This window comes from Terrapene carolina, unplaced genomic scaffold (genome assembly GCF_002925995.2).
Source record: "Terrapene carolina triunguis isolate 2854851 unplaced genomic scaffold, T_m_triunguis-2.0 Scaffold380, whole genome shotgun sequence".
In the NCBI taxonomy this organism is placed as follows: Eukaryota; Metazoa; Chordata; order Testudines; family Emydidae; genus Terrapene; species Terrapene triunguis.
The window spans coordinates 793,910-809,455 of NW_020664731.1; the positions used below are offsets into that span (position 1 = coordinate 793,910).

General features: G+C 54.2%; 1 protein-coding gene across 1 annotated transcript in view; it reads left to right on the plus strand.

Annotated features, from left to right (window-relative positions):
* Positions 1–15,546, plus strand: part of COL18A1 (collagen type XVIII alpha 1 chain) — a 120,672-nt gene that overhangs the window by 53,266 nt on the left and 51,860 nt on the right. The window contains exons 3-11 of the mRNA XM_029912933.1: positions 2,997–3,080; positions 4,186–4,245; positions 8,626–8,773; positions 10,029–10,144; positions 11,209–11,235; positions 12,440–12,655; positions 13,549–13,575; positions 14,404–14,466; positions 14,636–14,870. Coding sequence (XP_029768793.1) covers positions 2,997–3,080; positions 4,186–4,245; positions 8,626–8,773; positions 10,029–10,144; positions 11,209–11,235; positions 12,440–12,655; positions 13,549–13,575; positions 14,404–14,466; positions 14,636–14,870 — 976 coding nt within the window. The remainder of the gene's footprint in view (positions 1–2,996; positions 3,081–4,185; positions 4,246–8,625; positions 8,774–10,028; positions 10,145–11,208; positions 11,236–12,439; positions 12,656–13,548; positions 13,576–14,403; positions 14,467–14,635; positions 14,871–15,546) is intronic.

Genomic DNA, 15,546 nt, shown 5'->3' on the forward strand with positions numbered 1-15,546 from the left:
GGTTGGTGTGTGGCTGGGAAGGGGAGGCAGTGTGTATAGGGGAGGTGTACGTCCAAGGGGGTTGTTGTGTGGCTGGGAGGGGGAGGCAGTTTGTGTGAGTAGGTGAGTGCGCGGGGGGGGGGGGTTGAGGGTGTGACGTGTGGGCAGACGTTCTGCATTAGAGTACTGGCCGAGCTGTGGTCTCCTTTGATCCCCTCATGTAATGGCTGCAAAAGGGTAGGCGCAGCCAGAAACGACATCGCCTGCTGTTGCCAGGAGGGCTGGTTGTGGTGGGGCAATTCAGCTTGCAGCAGTCGCGCATGACGCCGGCCGCGGTGCCGTCCTTGGCGCTCTAGTCGAGCGGCATCGCAGCAGGCACCAGTCCCTCAGAGAGGTGCCCCGTGGCAAGCTGATGCGTGGATGCAGAAGAGCTATTTCTACCGAGCCCTTCTATACTCACACCCAGCTCTGGCTTGACCAAGGTGCAGCTGGATATGACTTCTCAGCTCTAGTTTGCATTGGTTTGCCCTGGCAGGTCCGGAATAGCCCATGACGGGGCCGAGGCCAATGTCCCCGTCTCCCGGCCTGGTGCAGAGGGGAGTCCTGGGGGTGGGGAGGTGGGTGTTGGAGAGCGATCCTGCTCTGCATTAACCCTGTGGTGGTGGATCCTTTCCTGCGGGGCTGGTCCTGGTCTCCCCACTGTGGTTGTTGCGACCTGGCGCACGGTATCATAGCAACGCTCAGGGTGGCCAGGCCCCCTCTCCGCCATGCCATTAATCTGGCCCCTGCCCTGGCCCTGGCCCGGTGTGTGGAGTCCCAGGGAAGAGCCCCAACCCACCATGTGGCCCTGGAGAAGCACTGGGAGCCTTGGAGTCCTTGGCGGTTGGGGAAGAGCTCGGTTGCACTCCATTCTTTCCAAGCACGTGGGCTATTGAAAATCAGCAAGGGACAGGGCTGTGTGGGGGATGTACACGTGAACACTGGCTGCACACAGACACCGCAGTCAGCTGCCAGCTTCAGATATGCAGCTTGTGATGTCCTCTTCTCTAGGGTGGCAATTCCCCCCTGGGCTGAGGACTGGCCCGAGGCTCACGTGCCCGTAGCCCTCAAATCATGTTGGAGTGGCACTGACGTGATGCATAGTCACAGTGCTGGCTCTCTGCCCCGGGTGCGTTGGGCCCTAGCAGAGAAGAGACGAGATCTTCTCTGTCCACGTCCCAGACGGATGGTAGCAGCTCCTGCCCTGACTTTAATTATCTCATGCTTTGTCAACAATAGTTCTTAGGAAACAGTTCAGACGTGTTTTCTCCTGTGTAATTTTGATCTCTGGCATGCCACACTTGTCAGATACCTAGTTAGCAATTGGAGCAGGTTGGCCAGTGGGAATGGTGTCATCTCTTTAGCATAGTTGAGATTTTGGTGCAGGGAGGGAAAACCATTGGCATTTCTTGTCCTGATACTTCTGTTGAATGTGTGAAACCTGACATAATTGAGAGCTCAATTTATGACAAAAAATGAGGTTCCCAGTTTTATCTGCTTTTATCTCACCAGAAAAATCAACTAAATCGGAATTGACCAAATCCATTGTTCTTTGTTGTGTAACTAATTCACTGTATCTCGTCACATTCCACTGTAACACATGATGGCAAAAACGCTCCGATCACAGAGCAGTTATTGTCAATTTGGGAGATTACACTTCACAGTGAAGAGTTTTTTGTATGAGGAACGAAAAAGGCCGTCTTTCTCCATGGGCATGGTCTTTCTCCCTGCTTGTGCCACGGGATAACTGCAGCCCGTTTGACCCTGCTCCAGCCTCTCTTCACGGCCTACACTTGAGAGACCTGTCAGCAGTTCATTTAAAGTTTGGAAGCTGAGTAAACCATGACCCTAAAACCGGTATGAACCCCATGTCCGGTTTTTGTGGATATGAGGCAAGCCCTTAAAAGTTGCATTTGAATAACACTAAACCCTTCAGAAAATCGACGGGACTCTGCCATTTCTTTTTTGGAGGTTAATATGGGGCAGGCAAATTCAAAATCTGTTTTGGTGAAATGGGTCACAGCTGTGAGGAAACATTATTTCAAGCAAGGTGAATAAATCCTTTAACTGCTTGCCGGTTACATAACAGAAGACTGTGGCAAATTGGATTTGTGTGCAAACAGGCTTCATATCTTCCCAGGGTAATTGTGCTTCATCACAGCAATTGGCTGACTTCTTAAATTAGGGAGAATACAGTTCAAGAGCCAGCCACCTCACTGCACATTGTGTGAGTAGAGCATGACCAATAGTGCCAATGAGAATGGGAAGAGCTGATTCTGCTATGGCCCACACAGTGCAGAGAGGAGGAGGCAACTATTCGCTGGTTGGAGAGGATGGGCTCATTCCATCCTTCCCCCAAAGCTTTGACACTGAGCCTTGGGGTGGAGGGAGAGCTCAGTGGTTTGAGCCTTGGCCTGCTAAACCCAGGGTTGTGAGTTCAGTCCTTGAGGGGGCCACTTAGGGATCTCAGACAAAATCAGTACTTGGTCCTGCTAGTAAAGGCAGGGGGCTGGACTCGATGACCTTTCAGGGTCCCTTCCAGTTCTATGAGATAGGTATAGCTCCATATATTATTATTAGTGAGAAGTGTTTGGAATTCACACCACAGAACTCCTGAGAAACAACTCGATTAAACCCAGAAGTTTGTAGTGGGTGCAGTGGCTGTGTTGGCCCTGGTTTAAGAAATTAGGAAGCCACTGTGATTAAGCACAGGCTCTGATTCACTTACACTGGGAATGCATCACTGCAGGAGAATCCCAATCAGATTCCTTGGACTTGATTCCCGGCCAACTGAAATGGGAGCTGCCCTTGGTTGTCTCTGCCTGCAATTCACACTGTGAACCTTTCCCACCAGCCAGTGAGCTAACAGGCGAACGGCCACTGTCAAGTGGCAACGGACTCTGATAACACACTCTCCCGCAAGCTACCCATGATGTATTGCATTGTTTGCTGGTGGTGATTGCTGGTGTGTCTTACAGGGGATGATTGCAGATCTGAAAGTGACAGGTGATCGCCAGGCAGCTGATCTCCAGTGTGAGGAGCAGGACGAGGATACTGATGTGGTGAGTGCTGTCTGCCATGGCTCGGTATTGTAGCTGTGGTTTGCTTACACAGAGGGGTGTAGAACTTACCTTGGTTCCAGCTGTTAGCAGATCGCTTGCTGGAAGTTAATATGCAATTTACCACACAGGATCACCCACCCCAAATGTCCAAAAATCATGAGCCTGACCCCAACAAATCATGAGATTGGACCAAAAATCATGAGCTTTAAAAATATATAGATTATATTGTGTGGTTTTGGTCTGCTCTTCAATGTGTGAAGTCTCTCTTCCCTGCACCTGCCCCAGGCACCTGCCATACCAGATACAACCGCTGTTGTGAAATAGCAACCCCCAAGGTGGGTGGGGAGAGCGGGCAGTGCAGTGTCCTCACGCCCAGACAGGAACTCCCATGGGCACTCACCCTTCTCTCTTCACCACCCCCCATTCCCTTAACAGGTCAGACGGTTGCACAGGAGATCTGCCCTATCCCAGTGCCTGATGGCTGGGGGTTTGTCCAGGAATTTCATGGAAGACTAGACCCCAGGTGGTAGTATCGCCTCCTGCCATTGCTAATGGGCGTGTCTTCTCCAGCTGCTCCCCTGGGCACTGAGGCTTGCCACGGGGGAGGAAACAGGCTAACAGCTACTAGTGTCAAGTGACCATTGTGAATGTTCGTTCCTAGCCAAAGCCCCCTCTGTGCACTGAACCAGGGTGAAATCCTGGCCCCAGTGAATTTATTTGCAAAACTCCCATTGACTTCTTCGGAGTCAGGATTTCCCCTTTTGGTTTTTTTATTGAGTCATGTTAGTGAACAGCCTGTGCCGCTGGTGGGACCGGCTGACTCTTTGGGCTTATAAGTCCTTGTTAGAATCAGTGTGAGACCCAAAGTGAATTCCGGGACAGGCGGAAATGTGAATCCCCTTCTCAGCAACCAGGAGAAGGATCTCATTGCTAGGTGATCACTTTCCACCAGGAGAGTGCGGGGCCTGGGTTTTATTTCCTATGGGAAGGGGGCATAGCAGCCAATGCTGTTGAGTACCCTGATCAGAACACTCAAGTATGCTGGATATGTTGTCTGCTGACTGTGTCTCCCTCTCTCTCTCCCCCCTCCTTTGGAATGATGTAGGCATCTGGAGATTTTGGAAGTGGAGTTGAAGAAAGGCCCCACCTATCAGGAAGGGAACGGGTGAGTCTGAGGCCGTGGGCCCAAGGGCATTCCTTTCCGGCTTGGCTTGGCTTTTCCCTTCCGGTACAGGCCCCATCAAACATGGCTAAACACTACTGCTGCAGTGGGCAGCAGAGAGCAGGGGGGAGTTGGCAGTCATTCTGCCAATGGACGGTTGGTCTTCCTAGGTTAAGACGAGTGGTGATTTGGGGTCTTGATTTCTCCCTTTCCAGTCAGCCCAGAGGTGCAGGAAGTAAACGCCTTGTTGACATAAACTTATGTTTTCTGTGATGTGCTCCTGGGCCACAGACTTTATCCTGTGGCTGGTTCTCTCCCCCCACCCCCGATCTCGTGCCATCAGTGAAACCATTGGGAAAGGTGCGGACAGCCCAGTGCCTTACCCTGGATCGTGCCAGCTGTCCTGACCACGTCTCCCAGATGCACTGATCCACGGAGAAGTTCCGTGCCTGTAAGTCAGGTTGTATCACACATTTTAATGAGTGGATCTGGAACAAAAGCCAACGGGGAATCTGAAAACTGGCTGAGAATCTGAAGAGACTGGTAACTGAATTAGAGCTTTCCTTTGAACCAGACCCCCGAAGGCTTGCAGTGTTAACTCCCTGGGCTAGGAATTGGCTGTCTATTCAGGCTAGTGTCTAATCTCTCCCCTGTGTGTTACCTACTGCTGTATGGCTGCAATAGAAAGCCCACGCCTGCTGCTGTTCTTGCCCCGAGCCAGGGGTCCCTCCAGACAAGCGTCCCGGAAGCAGGCTGTTTTAGGAGTTTGTACAGATTGCAAAAACACACACATGCTCTTAGCAGCCATCGGCCTGATCCACTGGGTTGTAATGGGAAAGCATCTGTAACATAGTACAGTTACTGTACTACCTGCTCAGGAAAGTAGGGTGCACAACTGCCTTATCTGGCTGCCATGGCATCATGATTCAGCCCTGAATTACCGTAAAGCCCATTACGCCTTGACATTTCAGTTATCAAGACCAGATTTCGTTCCGTTTCCAAGAGTCCAAAGAATTATTAAGCCTCCCCTTTCCTCCGGATGTGCATTAGCACCTGGAAACTTGCCTTTTTACCATCACGAGTTCAGATTTCAATCCAAACAGTGTGTCTGGGTTCTGAAGGATGGGTTTGGAGGGCAGGGGGGGATGATGCAGTGCGCTAATGCTTTGGAGCAGCCGAGGAGGGTGGATTTGAAAAGGACTTGGCGTTTCCTGCTCGTGGTGTGTTCTGCGGTTGAGTGTTGGCAGTACTCGCGTTCGTCTGTAACTCTGGCCCCAGTGCCGCAGCTCTGTGCCGACTCTCTCCACCAGTGGCTCTGCTCTGAAAAGTGACTCGGTACGAATGGCACCAAGACAGTCTGCTCTCTTAGTGTGTTCAGAGTCACGTGTGCCAACCTACCGAACCCTGCTGTTTGCATCCCCGATCACCCTGCAGAGACAGCACAGCTGTGGGAGTTACAGAGCAGATTGGGTGTCGTCTTGTGCTGCCAAAGAATTGTTTACGTTCCAATCAGTTAACGCTGTGCAAAGCTACTGCAGTTCCACAGCATCGGATATCAGTGAAAGCTTGATTTGAGGTCAGCTGGGTTGCAGGGCTTTCACTAAGGGCCTGACCTGGCCCACCGTTGCTTTACTACCAGTGGTGATGCCTGGCTTGTGTGTCCCAGCTCCAGGTGGTTTGCAGGGGTGGCACAAGGAAAATCACAGCACTCTCTGGCCATGTAGGCAGAACACATTTGAGGTGGAAATCATGGAGAGGCAATAATTTTGCAATCCCACAAAGCCATTTTTAAAGGGGCTTTGCTTGGCTGAACCTCCTTTCCCAGTGTCCTTCCTGCAGGATCTGCCTAAAGGAAGTGAAAATAGGATGACTGGAATGGGCGAAGTATTACATTGGCATGGGTCCTAGCTGCTGAGGACAGTGAGGACTTAGGCTGTGACACGGTGCCTGGCTTAGCTACCTCAACAGGATTGGTTATGCTGAGGTTGGCTGGCGCACCAGGCATGCCTCACTCTGGGGAATGTTAGCTGGATGCTGGCGTACGGTAACACTCACCCGTGGACACCATTGTTCCAAGGAGGCCATCGCTGCTTCCCTGTAGAGCAGTGGTAGTGCTGGCGTTTTAAATGCTGTATTCCCCCCCACCCCTCCCCCGGCTGACAGCTGGCCTTCCCCCCAGAGTACATCCAAACAGCAGCACACCGTGGTGCAGCTAGAGGTCAGTTCCCGCTGATGACAGCGCTCTCGAGGGTACCATGTTTCTGAGGAAAGGGTCGTGAGAGAGAAACTTCCCTCTCACTGAGATCCCTCCCTGCCCAGGGGACAGTGCGCTCAGCTGGGAGCCAGAAGACCTGAGTTCTGCTCTGACATCTCTCGACTGGTGTTTGTGTATCTGCCCGTGAGAGCCCTTAGCACTCAGCTGTGCATGGAGCCTTGCCTAGAAGGCCGCAGGTGGTGGTATCCCCCATTGTACATGTAAGCCAACTGAGAGGTTGGACAAGTAAACCAGGGGTAAGGAGCTGGTATTACCTCTGTATAGTGCGTTGGTGAAACCATCACTGGAATCCCAGTTTGGTCTCCACACGTCAGAAGGGACATTGAACATTGGAGAGGGGTCAGAAGAGAGCTACAAGCATGATTCAAGGTCTGGAAAACCTGCCTAATGGTGAGATCCTGACGGAGCTCGATCTGTTTAGTTTATCCAAGAGAAGTGAAGCGGCGACTTGCTGGTGGTTTGTACGTAACCACGTGGGGAGGAGATTTGTGATGGCTGGCGGCTCTTTAGCAGACATAGAGAAAACCCGATCCAGTGGCTGGGAGCTGAAGCTGGACAGAAATCAGGTACCCATTTTGGGAATGAGGGAGCTTCACCTGGGCAGCTTTCCCAGGGTTCTCCATCTCTGGGCTCTTTAAATCAAGGCTAGATGTCGTTCTAAGAGACCTGGTCTAGCTTAGCCACCACTTACCGTGCAGGAGTCGCTGGGCGAGAGTCTTCAGTCTGTGTTCTGCAGGTCAGACTAGATGATCATCGTGGTCTCTTCTGGCCTTGCTTCTGTGACATGCACCCTGTGCGGAGGGCTGCAGAGAGGGGCAGGGAGAAGCCAGGTGTGCCCTGTGCTGGGCAGTCTCCAGCGATATACTCTGCTCCCTTTGTGCTCCTTAGTGGAATGAAGGGAGAAGAACAGGACAGAGAAACTGGCGATACAGCCTTGTGCTTGTGGCCTCTGGGGTTGAGAGCTAGACCTGCTGGGGTTGAAAGACTGGCACCCCTTGCAGCCCAGCCTTCATTTTCCCACTTCACAGCTGATGTTTGCTCCCAGAATGCTTTGGATGCTGAATTCGGTATGTATGAGATGAGAACTAGGAGTGGGCCGGCTGGAAAGCAGTCTCCGGGTTTGTGAAACGCCTGCAGGAATCAGTACTGTCTACATCGGAGATGTCAAACGCAGGAGAAAAGGCAGGATATTTTCCCTCCACTGGAAGTTTATTTGAGGGGTGGGCCACAAAACAGGAACATTTCTGCAAGCCAGAGGTAGCCGACAGCACTCCCCGTGAGACAGGGCAGACGTGCTGTTGCCTTACATTTGAACACGGAATGCCGACGCCATCCAGTGACTGGACAGGAGTAATGGCTAGAAGTATTTCTCCTGGGCTCTCTTCCAATCCAGTGCCGTACATAGCACCGTTCTGAATTCCCTTATACACACCAGACCCGATCCTGCAGTCCTTCCTCAGGCAAAACGCCCAGGGTGCTTCACTGGCACTTTGCTGGAATAAGGACAGCTGCTTCGGGCCCACCAGCAGCAGCGTTTGGTACAAAGTTCAGGGGGAAACCGGGGCTGTTGGCTCATCAGGACACTCAGAGCTTTCTCCTGTCTTTAGTGCAGTGTGCATATGCATTTCTGGGGCCAGAATGAGTGTCTTCATGGGTCCCCTTTTAGTAACAAATGTGGCCATCTCCTCCTTTTTGTTTCTGGGTGGTTAACTCTGGGTTTTAAAACCTTCTTTGCAATGCAGTGTTGCTTTGCAGCACTAATACAAATACTAACTTGGGCTGTGGATTCTCCATCCCTGGCAATGTTTAAATCGGGGTTGGGTGTTTGCCTACAAGACCTGATCTAGTACAAACAGGAGTTAATTCAGAGCAGTCCTATGGCCTGGGCGATACAGGCGGTCCGACTAGATGATCACAACGGTCCCTTCTGGCCTTGGGATCTCTGATTCTGTAACTCCCCATTACTCTTTGTAACCACCTCCAGTAAGCAATGAAACAAGTGCTTGTTGTGCCACTGCCCAGCCTGGAATGTCAACGGGCCTCACCGACTGCATAGGGAGTTTTGTTCTCAATTATTCAAGTTTCTTCCCCTCTCTGGTCTTGCGCAGGGGACCCCGGCTGTGTCGCGGCTCCCGGAACCTCCCCCAGTCACTTCTCCCCCCACCGCTGGGGAGACAGTAGAGAAAGTAAGCGTGGGCTCTCAGCTGCAAACTGAGCAAATCAAAGTGGAAGGACCACAGCAAGTTTCTACAGGAGGTAAAACTAGCATTTGCCCCTTTGCCACCCAGCCTGCAGAGATGTTAAGCAAGGGCAACATCCGCAAATGACCTGGAGCAGGTAGAAACTAGAAATGCCTCAAACTTGATCAGCTGGCTTGAGATAGGCGAGTGGAGCCACCTTTTCCTGTGGCGTCCCCGAAGCAGGGGTCCTCTGGGGGTCCTCTGTGGGGCATGTGTTCAACATGCCAGTAGCTAGATCCATGCAAAGTGATGGGGTTGGCTGAAGCTGTGAGCTCCCTCCATGTCTCCATGCTGGTTGTTCAGGGGGGCACGAGAGCAGGTCAGGGGGGCTGTCCTACCCAGCACCTCTCAGATACATCAGGCTGAGCCTCCTGAGAGGGACTTCTCGCATGGCCTGCCTGCCTTATCTGTTGTTCTGCTACCAGCAGGGGTGGGGCTGACGCAGGGATCTCAGCTTCCCCCTCTGTGGGAGTCTGTGGGGAAGCCCTAACTCTGCGCTTGTGACATCACACGTGGCGTTTCCTCCATTTCGCTTTCTGAGGCCCACATCTTTGAACACATAGGAGCCATTGACAGTTGGTGAAATTGTGCCTAACTCCCTTTGGAAAATGGGACCTAGGCTCCTAAATCAGTTAGGCCCAGATTTGGAAGGATATTTAGTTGTTGCTGTGCGCAGCATTGCAAGGCCTAAGTCCTTTGTCTAGAAAGATGGAGAGATGAACAGCCTGGGAAGGGGGTCCCCCACCAGAACTCCCCGGCTGTTCTGCCATCAGGCACTGGGGGCAGCAGCTAGCATATGCGCTGACTTCATGGGTGCTCCGGGGCTGGAGCACCCACAGGAAAAAATAGTGGGTGCTTAGTACCCACCAGCAGCCCCCTTATCAGTGCTTCTCACCTGCCGTGGGCATGCAGGAGGTGCGGGGAGGGAGAGGAGCGAGGGCAGGGCATGCTCAGGGGAGGAGGCGGAACAGGGCGGGGTGGGGGCTTGCGGGAAGAGGTGGAGTGGGGGTGGGGTCTGGGGCAAAGCGGTGGTCAAGCATGCTCCAGGAAAGGACAAAGTCAGCGCCTGTGGCAGCTGGTGCAAGCCCCATTAGTGGGGAAGTGTCAGAGAGTCCCAGATTGCCCAGCCCTCACACCCAGATGTCCTCAGCACAACTCGCTGTGTGTGGTGTGGCTGTCCCACACCCCAGCCCTGCCCAAGCAGAGCGGTCAGCACTGTCCAGCAGGGCCCTGCGTCCTCGCCTGTAACTGCACGTGGCTCTTCATTCCAGCCACGGTTGGTTCAAAAGGTGAAAAGGGGACCCCGGGAGAGAAAGGTGAACGTGGCCCAAAAGGGGACTCCGGAACCGGCGGGGTTCTAGCAGCCGGCGGCACCAAAGGCGACAAGGTCAGTGATGATACTTAGTGCTTCTCTAGCAGCTTCATCCATGGGCTCCGAAGCACATTACAAACCGCCCCTCACCACAGCTCCTGCCTGCAGACACACCAGCGCACTCACCCCTTCCTCCTGCCTCAGTGGGAGAGTCCCTGGAGCCCCTGGCCTGCCGAGCACCCCTCGTGTGCAGTGCAGCAGTGGGGCTCAGCGGGGAACAGAGCAGAGAGCCAGTCATGTCAGTATCCAGTCTCTGGCTGTGCCGCAGACTGGGCACCGCTGGCGAGGATCGGGGAGTGAGGGAAAGGGAGATGACAGTAAGCCAGGCAGTAAGGAAGAGACAACCAAGAAGAGACCAAGGGCAGGGCTATGACCTGGGACAAAGAGCGAAGGCGTGCGGAAGGGCTTGTCAGGCACAGCTGAGCAGTTCCCCCTCCTGCAGCTAGTGATGGTGTGAGGCGTTCCACACCATCCGCCCATTCCAGGGCCTCAGTCTGTGCCAGAGCAGGCAGCAGTCCCGCCCTGCTTCTGTGCTGACTGCAGGCCAGCTCCCCCCGCTCCCCGTGAGAGGCTCTCTTCTCGAGCAAAGCAGCCCAGCCCCGCAAACACTCGCTCTGGGCAAATCCCAGCAGCTCCCACGAACGCGTCCCCCGTGTTTAGGGAAGCAGTGTGTGTGCAGAGTCTGTCCCCATGCATTGCCAGATGAGCATGATGAGAGCAGCTCTGCCTGGTGGCGACAGCCTCCAGCACCCACTGATGTCAGCAGGGTGGCCGGAGCACTCCCCACCAGGCTGGATCGAGCCCCCGGTGAAAGACTCCTTCGCAGCAGCTGTGCGCGTGGGGGCTGAGCCGACGTTCCTACCTCTCCTAGGGGTGGTAATGTCCAGGCTCCAGCAGACTGAATTGCACTGAACTCCCCTGTACAGTGCTGCTCCGTGGAGCTGCACTGGGAAGCACCTGGCTCGGCTCTAGCAGCGTGTGCGCTGAGTGTGCTGTCAGGGGAGCACGCGCCATGACTTGCCGGGGGCAAACGAGCACGCCTGTCAGATGCAATGATGTTTTGCTCTTTTATTCTGCAGGGAGAAAAAGGAGACCTGGGCGTTAAGGTGAGCACGGTGACCACGGGGTGTTGTGTAGAAGGGGGGGTTACAGGCAGGGTGCCCATGAGCTGTACTCTCCCTAGCTGGCCTTCTCGCTGGGTGTCGGCCCAGACCCGTGGTATGGCCTTCGGCTGGGCTGCCCATGTGTCGGCGAGAGGCACTGTTCCCTAGCTGCGGAGACTGACTAGACAAGTCATGTTTCCTGTGGGGCCTGGGGGTGCGTGGTGCTGAGGAAGGTGCCGGGAAGGGCTCAGCGTGTCGGGAAGCCAGGCCCAGGTTCGCACAGGAATCCACTGGCTGGTGCCAGTGCTGAGTCGGACCCCCGGAGGCAATCGCCCAGGACCAAATCCCAGGGGCCTTGCTCAGTTCTCATGCATCCCTCACTCCTCTGGCCTGGCATCTTCGCCTCCCACAAATGTGCGTGTTGCGCGAGTCCCTGTGAGACCGGCTGGCAGGCAGCCCGGGCCATGGCAGGAGAGGGAGAGGGAGCATACACTGATGGCCGCTCGGGTGCGACAGGACCTGGGAGAGGAAAGCTGGGAGTGACACCAGAGCCAGGCAGAGCACCTGTCTTTCCACAGCGGGTATCTGGCATGCTGCTGTCTCACAACAGACACACTGCCCAAGCTCACAGCTCATAACCCTCCCCGGGCATTCAGGAGCAGACGATCGCTGTCTGCTGCACTGGAATCGCTGGCTTGGCATGGCCCGTGGCAGTATCCGACACCATGGTGGTGGTGGTTGGCGTTGTCTCAGTAACAGGACCTGCTATGTACCAGGCCTCTTCCTGGCATGTCCTACTCCAAGGAGCCCTCAGGCCAAGAATGGAGGCTGGGGCAGGGAAATCAGCCAATTCAGCCTCTGTGTGGAAGGTGGCGGAGGGCGGGCTGGGAGCACTGGACTCCACTGTTATCGGCTGCATGTCCCAGGCTCATGTGTGCGCAGCCAGAGCCAAGCCAGGGAATCCCAGAGGCGAGTCATTCCTTCTCCATGTGGGACTGGCTGAGGGAACTAGGTGGGCATTTTGTATCGCCCCTTGGGCCCATGCTGGACCCAGCCAGCTCTGCGAGGCCAAAGCCTGGCATTTCCAGGGCACAGCATCAGTGCAGAGCGAGGGAGCAGGGAACCCTGGGGATCCCGGCCGCAGGCAGTGCCCAGGCCAGCCCGGGGAGTGCAACTGGTGGCTCATGGTTTTCCCTTTCATCCCCAGGGAAGTGCAGGATTTGGGTATCCCGGCTCTAAGGGGCAGAAAGGGGAGCCAGGCGTCCAGGGATCTCCCGGCCCCGCTGGCCCGCCTGGGCCCCCTGGCTCTACGGTGCAGCGCCTGGATGGCTCTGTGGTGGAGCAGGTCACCGGGCCTCCAGGACCAACAGGTCCCCCAGGGCCGCCCGGGGAAGACGGCCTCCCTGGCAAGGATGGCGAGCCTGTGAGTAAACCCTCAACCCAAGCAAGCTGGGGGAGCAGGCTGGGGGCTGCTGGGCTCTCTCTGGGATGGGGGGCAGCAAATGCCCTCCTGCCCCAGGAGATGCCAGTGGAGTGCTATCGGGACCCTGCTATGCTGGCTGCAAAGAGCTCCCTCTGTCCAGCTAGGGCCCTGTCACGCTCCTCGCCAGCCCTCCCCACACACCCTGTCCCTTTGCATCCTGGCTATGGGCTGGGTCCCGCTGCATTGCATCTGTCCCCTACTGCCCCAAGGCTCTGCTGCCCAGGACCCTGCCTTCCCCCCACTGCCACCTGCTCTGTCCTTCACTCTGTCCCCATCTCCTCTCCCTCTCCACCGGTCCCACCTGAATGAAATTAGAAAGCTCCCCTTTCTCCTTACCACTCCATGCCCACCGGCTGCCCCCTGCCTCGGCCTGTCTCCTTGCTGCCCTTTCTTGCCTCCCTCCTTGCTCCAGGCCTGCACTTCCCACCACCCCAGTTTCCTGTGTGCCACCTGCCAGAGCTGCTGGGGCCAGCACAGGCCCAGCCACCCTTGGCTGTTTGGTCCTGGAGCAGGGGGTGATCTCGGGGTGCTCATCCTCCCTCCCAGATGAGCTGTGGGGAGAAGAGGGGCTTTGGCACGTTCTGAACTGGAGGGAGGCTGCCGAGCCGGAGCAAAGTGCGGCAGTAGCTACAGACGCCCGGCAGAGTAGGCCAATGCCCTGGCTGGTGTTGCTGAAATCCTACCAAAGCCCCCAGGGTGCTGGGTGAGGGAGAATGGGGAGTACTCCGAGGAGCCAGGGGGCAGTGCAGCCGGCAAATGCCTCCCCCAGGGCGTGGCTGGGTGGTGAATATCTATCTGTCTCGTTAACACCTCTCCATCTCTGTTGACTCTAGGGTGATCCTGGTGAAGATGGGAAACCTGTAAGTGTCACCGTTTGCTTCCCCCACGCACTGCCAGTGTGCTGGTGTCAGCGTGTGCCACCTGCAGACACTCATGTGACTGGCCACCCGGGATTGGCTGAATCATTACCATATAGTGCATGCTTCCTAGTGCTCCATGCCAACGCACAATCCCTCTCACACGCTCTAGAACACGTCCGGCACCCCCAGCAGCATGCTTAGCTACAGGCATAGCAGGGTGTTAAAGGAACACTGCTTAGAATGCACCTGCGAAAAAGGCTAGTGTTCTGGGGCGTATTCACAGGAGTGTCGTGTGTGAGACATGGGGGGTAATGTCCCAGTCTGCTCGGCACTGGCAAGGCCTCAGCTGAAGTCCTGGGTCCAGGTCTGGGTGCCACGTGTCAGGAAAGCTGTGGGCAGACTGGAGAGAGACCAGAGCACAGCAACAAAAATGAGAAAAGGGTTGGAAAACCTGACCTGTGAGGAAAGCTTAAAGAACTGGGCATGTTCAGTCTTGAGAAGAGAAGACGGAGGGGGGACCTGAGAACAGACTTCAAATACGTTAAGGGCTGTTACAAAAAGGATAGTGGTCAATGGTTCTCCATGGCCACTGAAGGTAGGACAAAAAGTAATGGGCTCAATCTGCAGCAAGGGAGATAGAGCTAGGAAGTTTTTCCTAATATCTAACTGAGGGGTAGCTAAGCTCTGGAACAGGCTTCCAAGGGGGACTGTGGAATCCCCATCACTGGAGGTTTTGAAGAACAGGCTGGACAAACACCTGCATGGGATGATCTAGGAGATTTTCTTGGTTTTTTCTTGGATTTTCAGTCTCTTGGTTTCCCTTTGCAGGGTGACGTTGGGCCCCAGGGATTCCCTGGAACTCCCGGAGAGCCTGGCCTCAAGGGGCAGAAGGTGAGTTCCCGGCACACGGGCTGAGTGGCAGCATGGAGGCAGGGTCTAACTGGTTCTCTCTGGCCCCAGGCAAGACATCTCTGGAACCGCCCTGTTTTGTTTGGCTAATGTGCAGTGGAGTAACATAGAACCCATGTTACAAGCTTTGTCGTCTCTTCTGTGTGCTTAGGGTGAGCCCGGAGTCGGCGCAAGAGGCCCCCCTGGACTTCCCGGACCGCCTGGGACACCAGGTCTCTCTTCCAAACAGGACAAGCTGGTACGTTCCTGGGGGCCTGTGGATGGCCCAGACCTGGCATGTGGCATTGGGTCCGAGGACCTGGCGCTGACCCTCCTGCTGAGGAGTGCAGAGATCCTGGCTCCTGCCATGGCACGGAGCAGCTGGCGGAGCTGGCACTTGCTGCGAAGTTAGTACGGCCGTAAAACGGAGCAGCTCCACGCTGCAGTGTGAAGGGTGCTCACAGCTAGAGCTGGCCAGAGTTATCCCTGTGCAACGCTTTATTGTTGGGAAATGCCGATCCCACGAAATCAAACCTTCCACCAGAACTTACCAGTCTCATCAATTTTCAGTGAAAAGTTATGAGTTTATTCCTTTCAATGAGGTCAAAATCTTTTGTTTCAATCTTAGATAATAGAAACATTTTGCCTATTCTGTCATGTCATTGTCTAATAGGTCCTGTCATTTATTTTATTTTTTATTTTATTTTTATACTATTTTGTTATACCAATTGCAGTAGGAAATTACCAGTTAGAATACCAGTTACGATAAGAGTGGAGTAAACAAAGGATCATTTACCAAACCAATTATTACCAGTTGGAATACCAATTCCAAAACCAATCACCAGTTTATAAAATAAAAGTCTATTATATTGTCATTTATAATATAATATAAACGTCATGTCATATTATATCATATAACAGTCAAAACGTTTCACTTTTATAATATATTACAAATGATTCTATACTCTAGCAGAAAAGTTGTCAATAAAGTTGAAATGAAACATTTTGATTAAATGTCATTTCAGCTTTTCCTAAATGAAATTTTTGAATTGTGTTCCATGAGAGATTTTGAAATGTCGACAG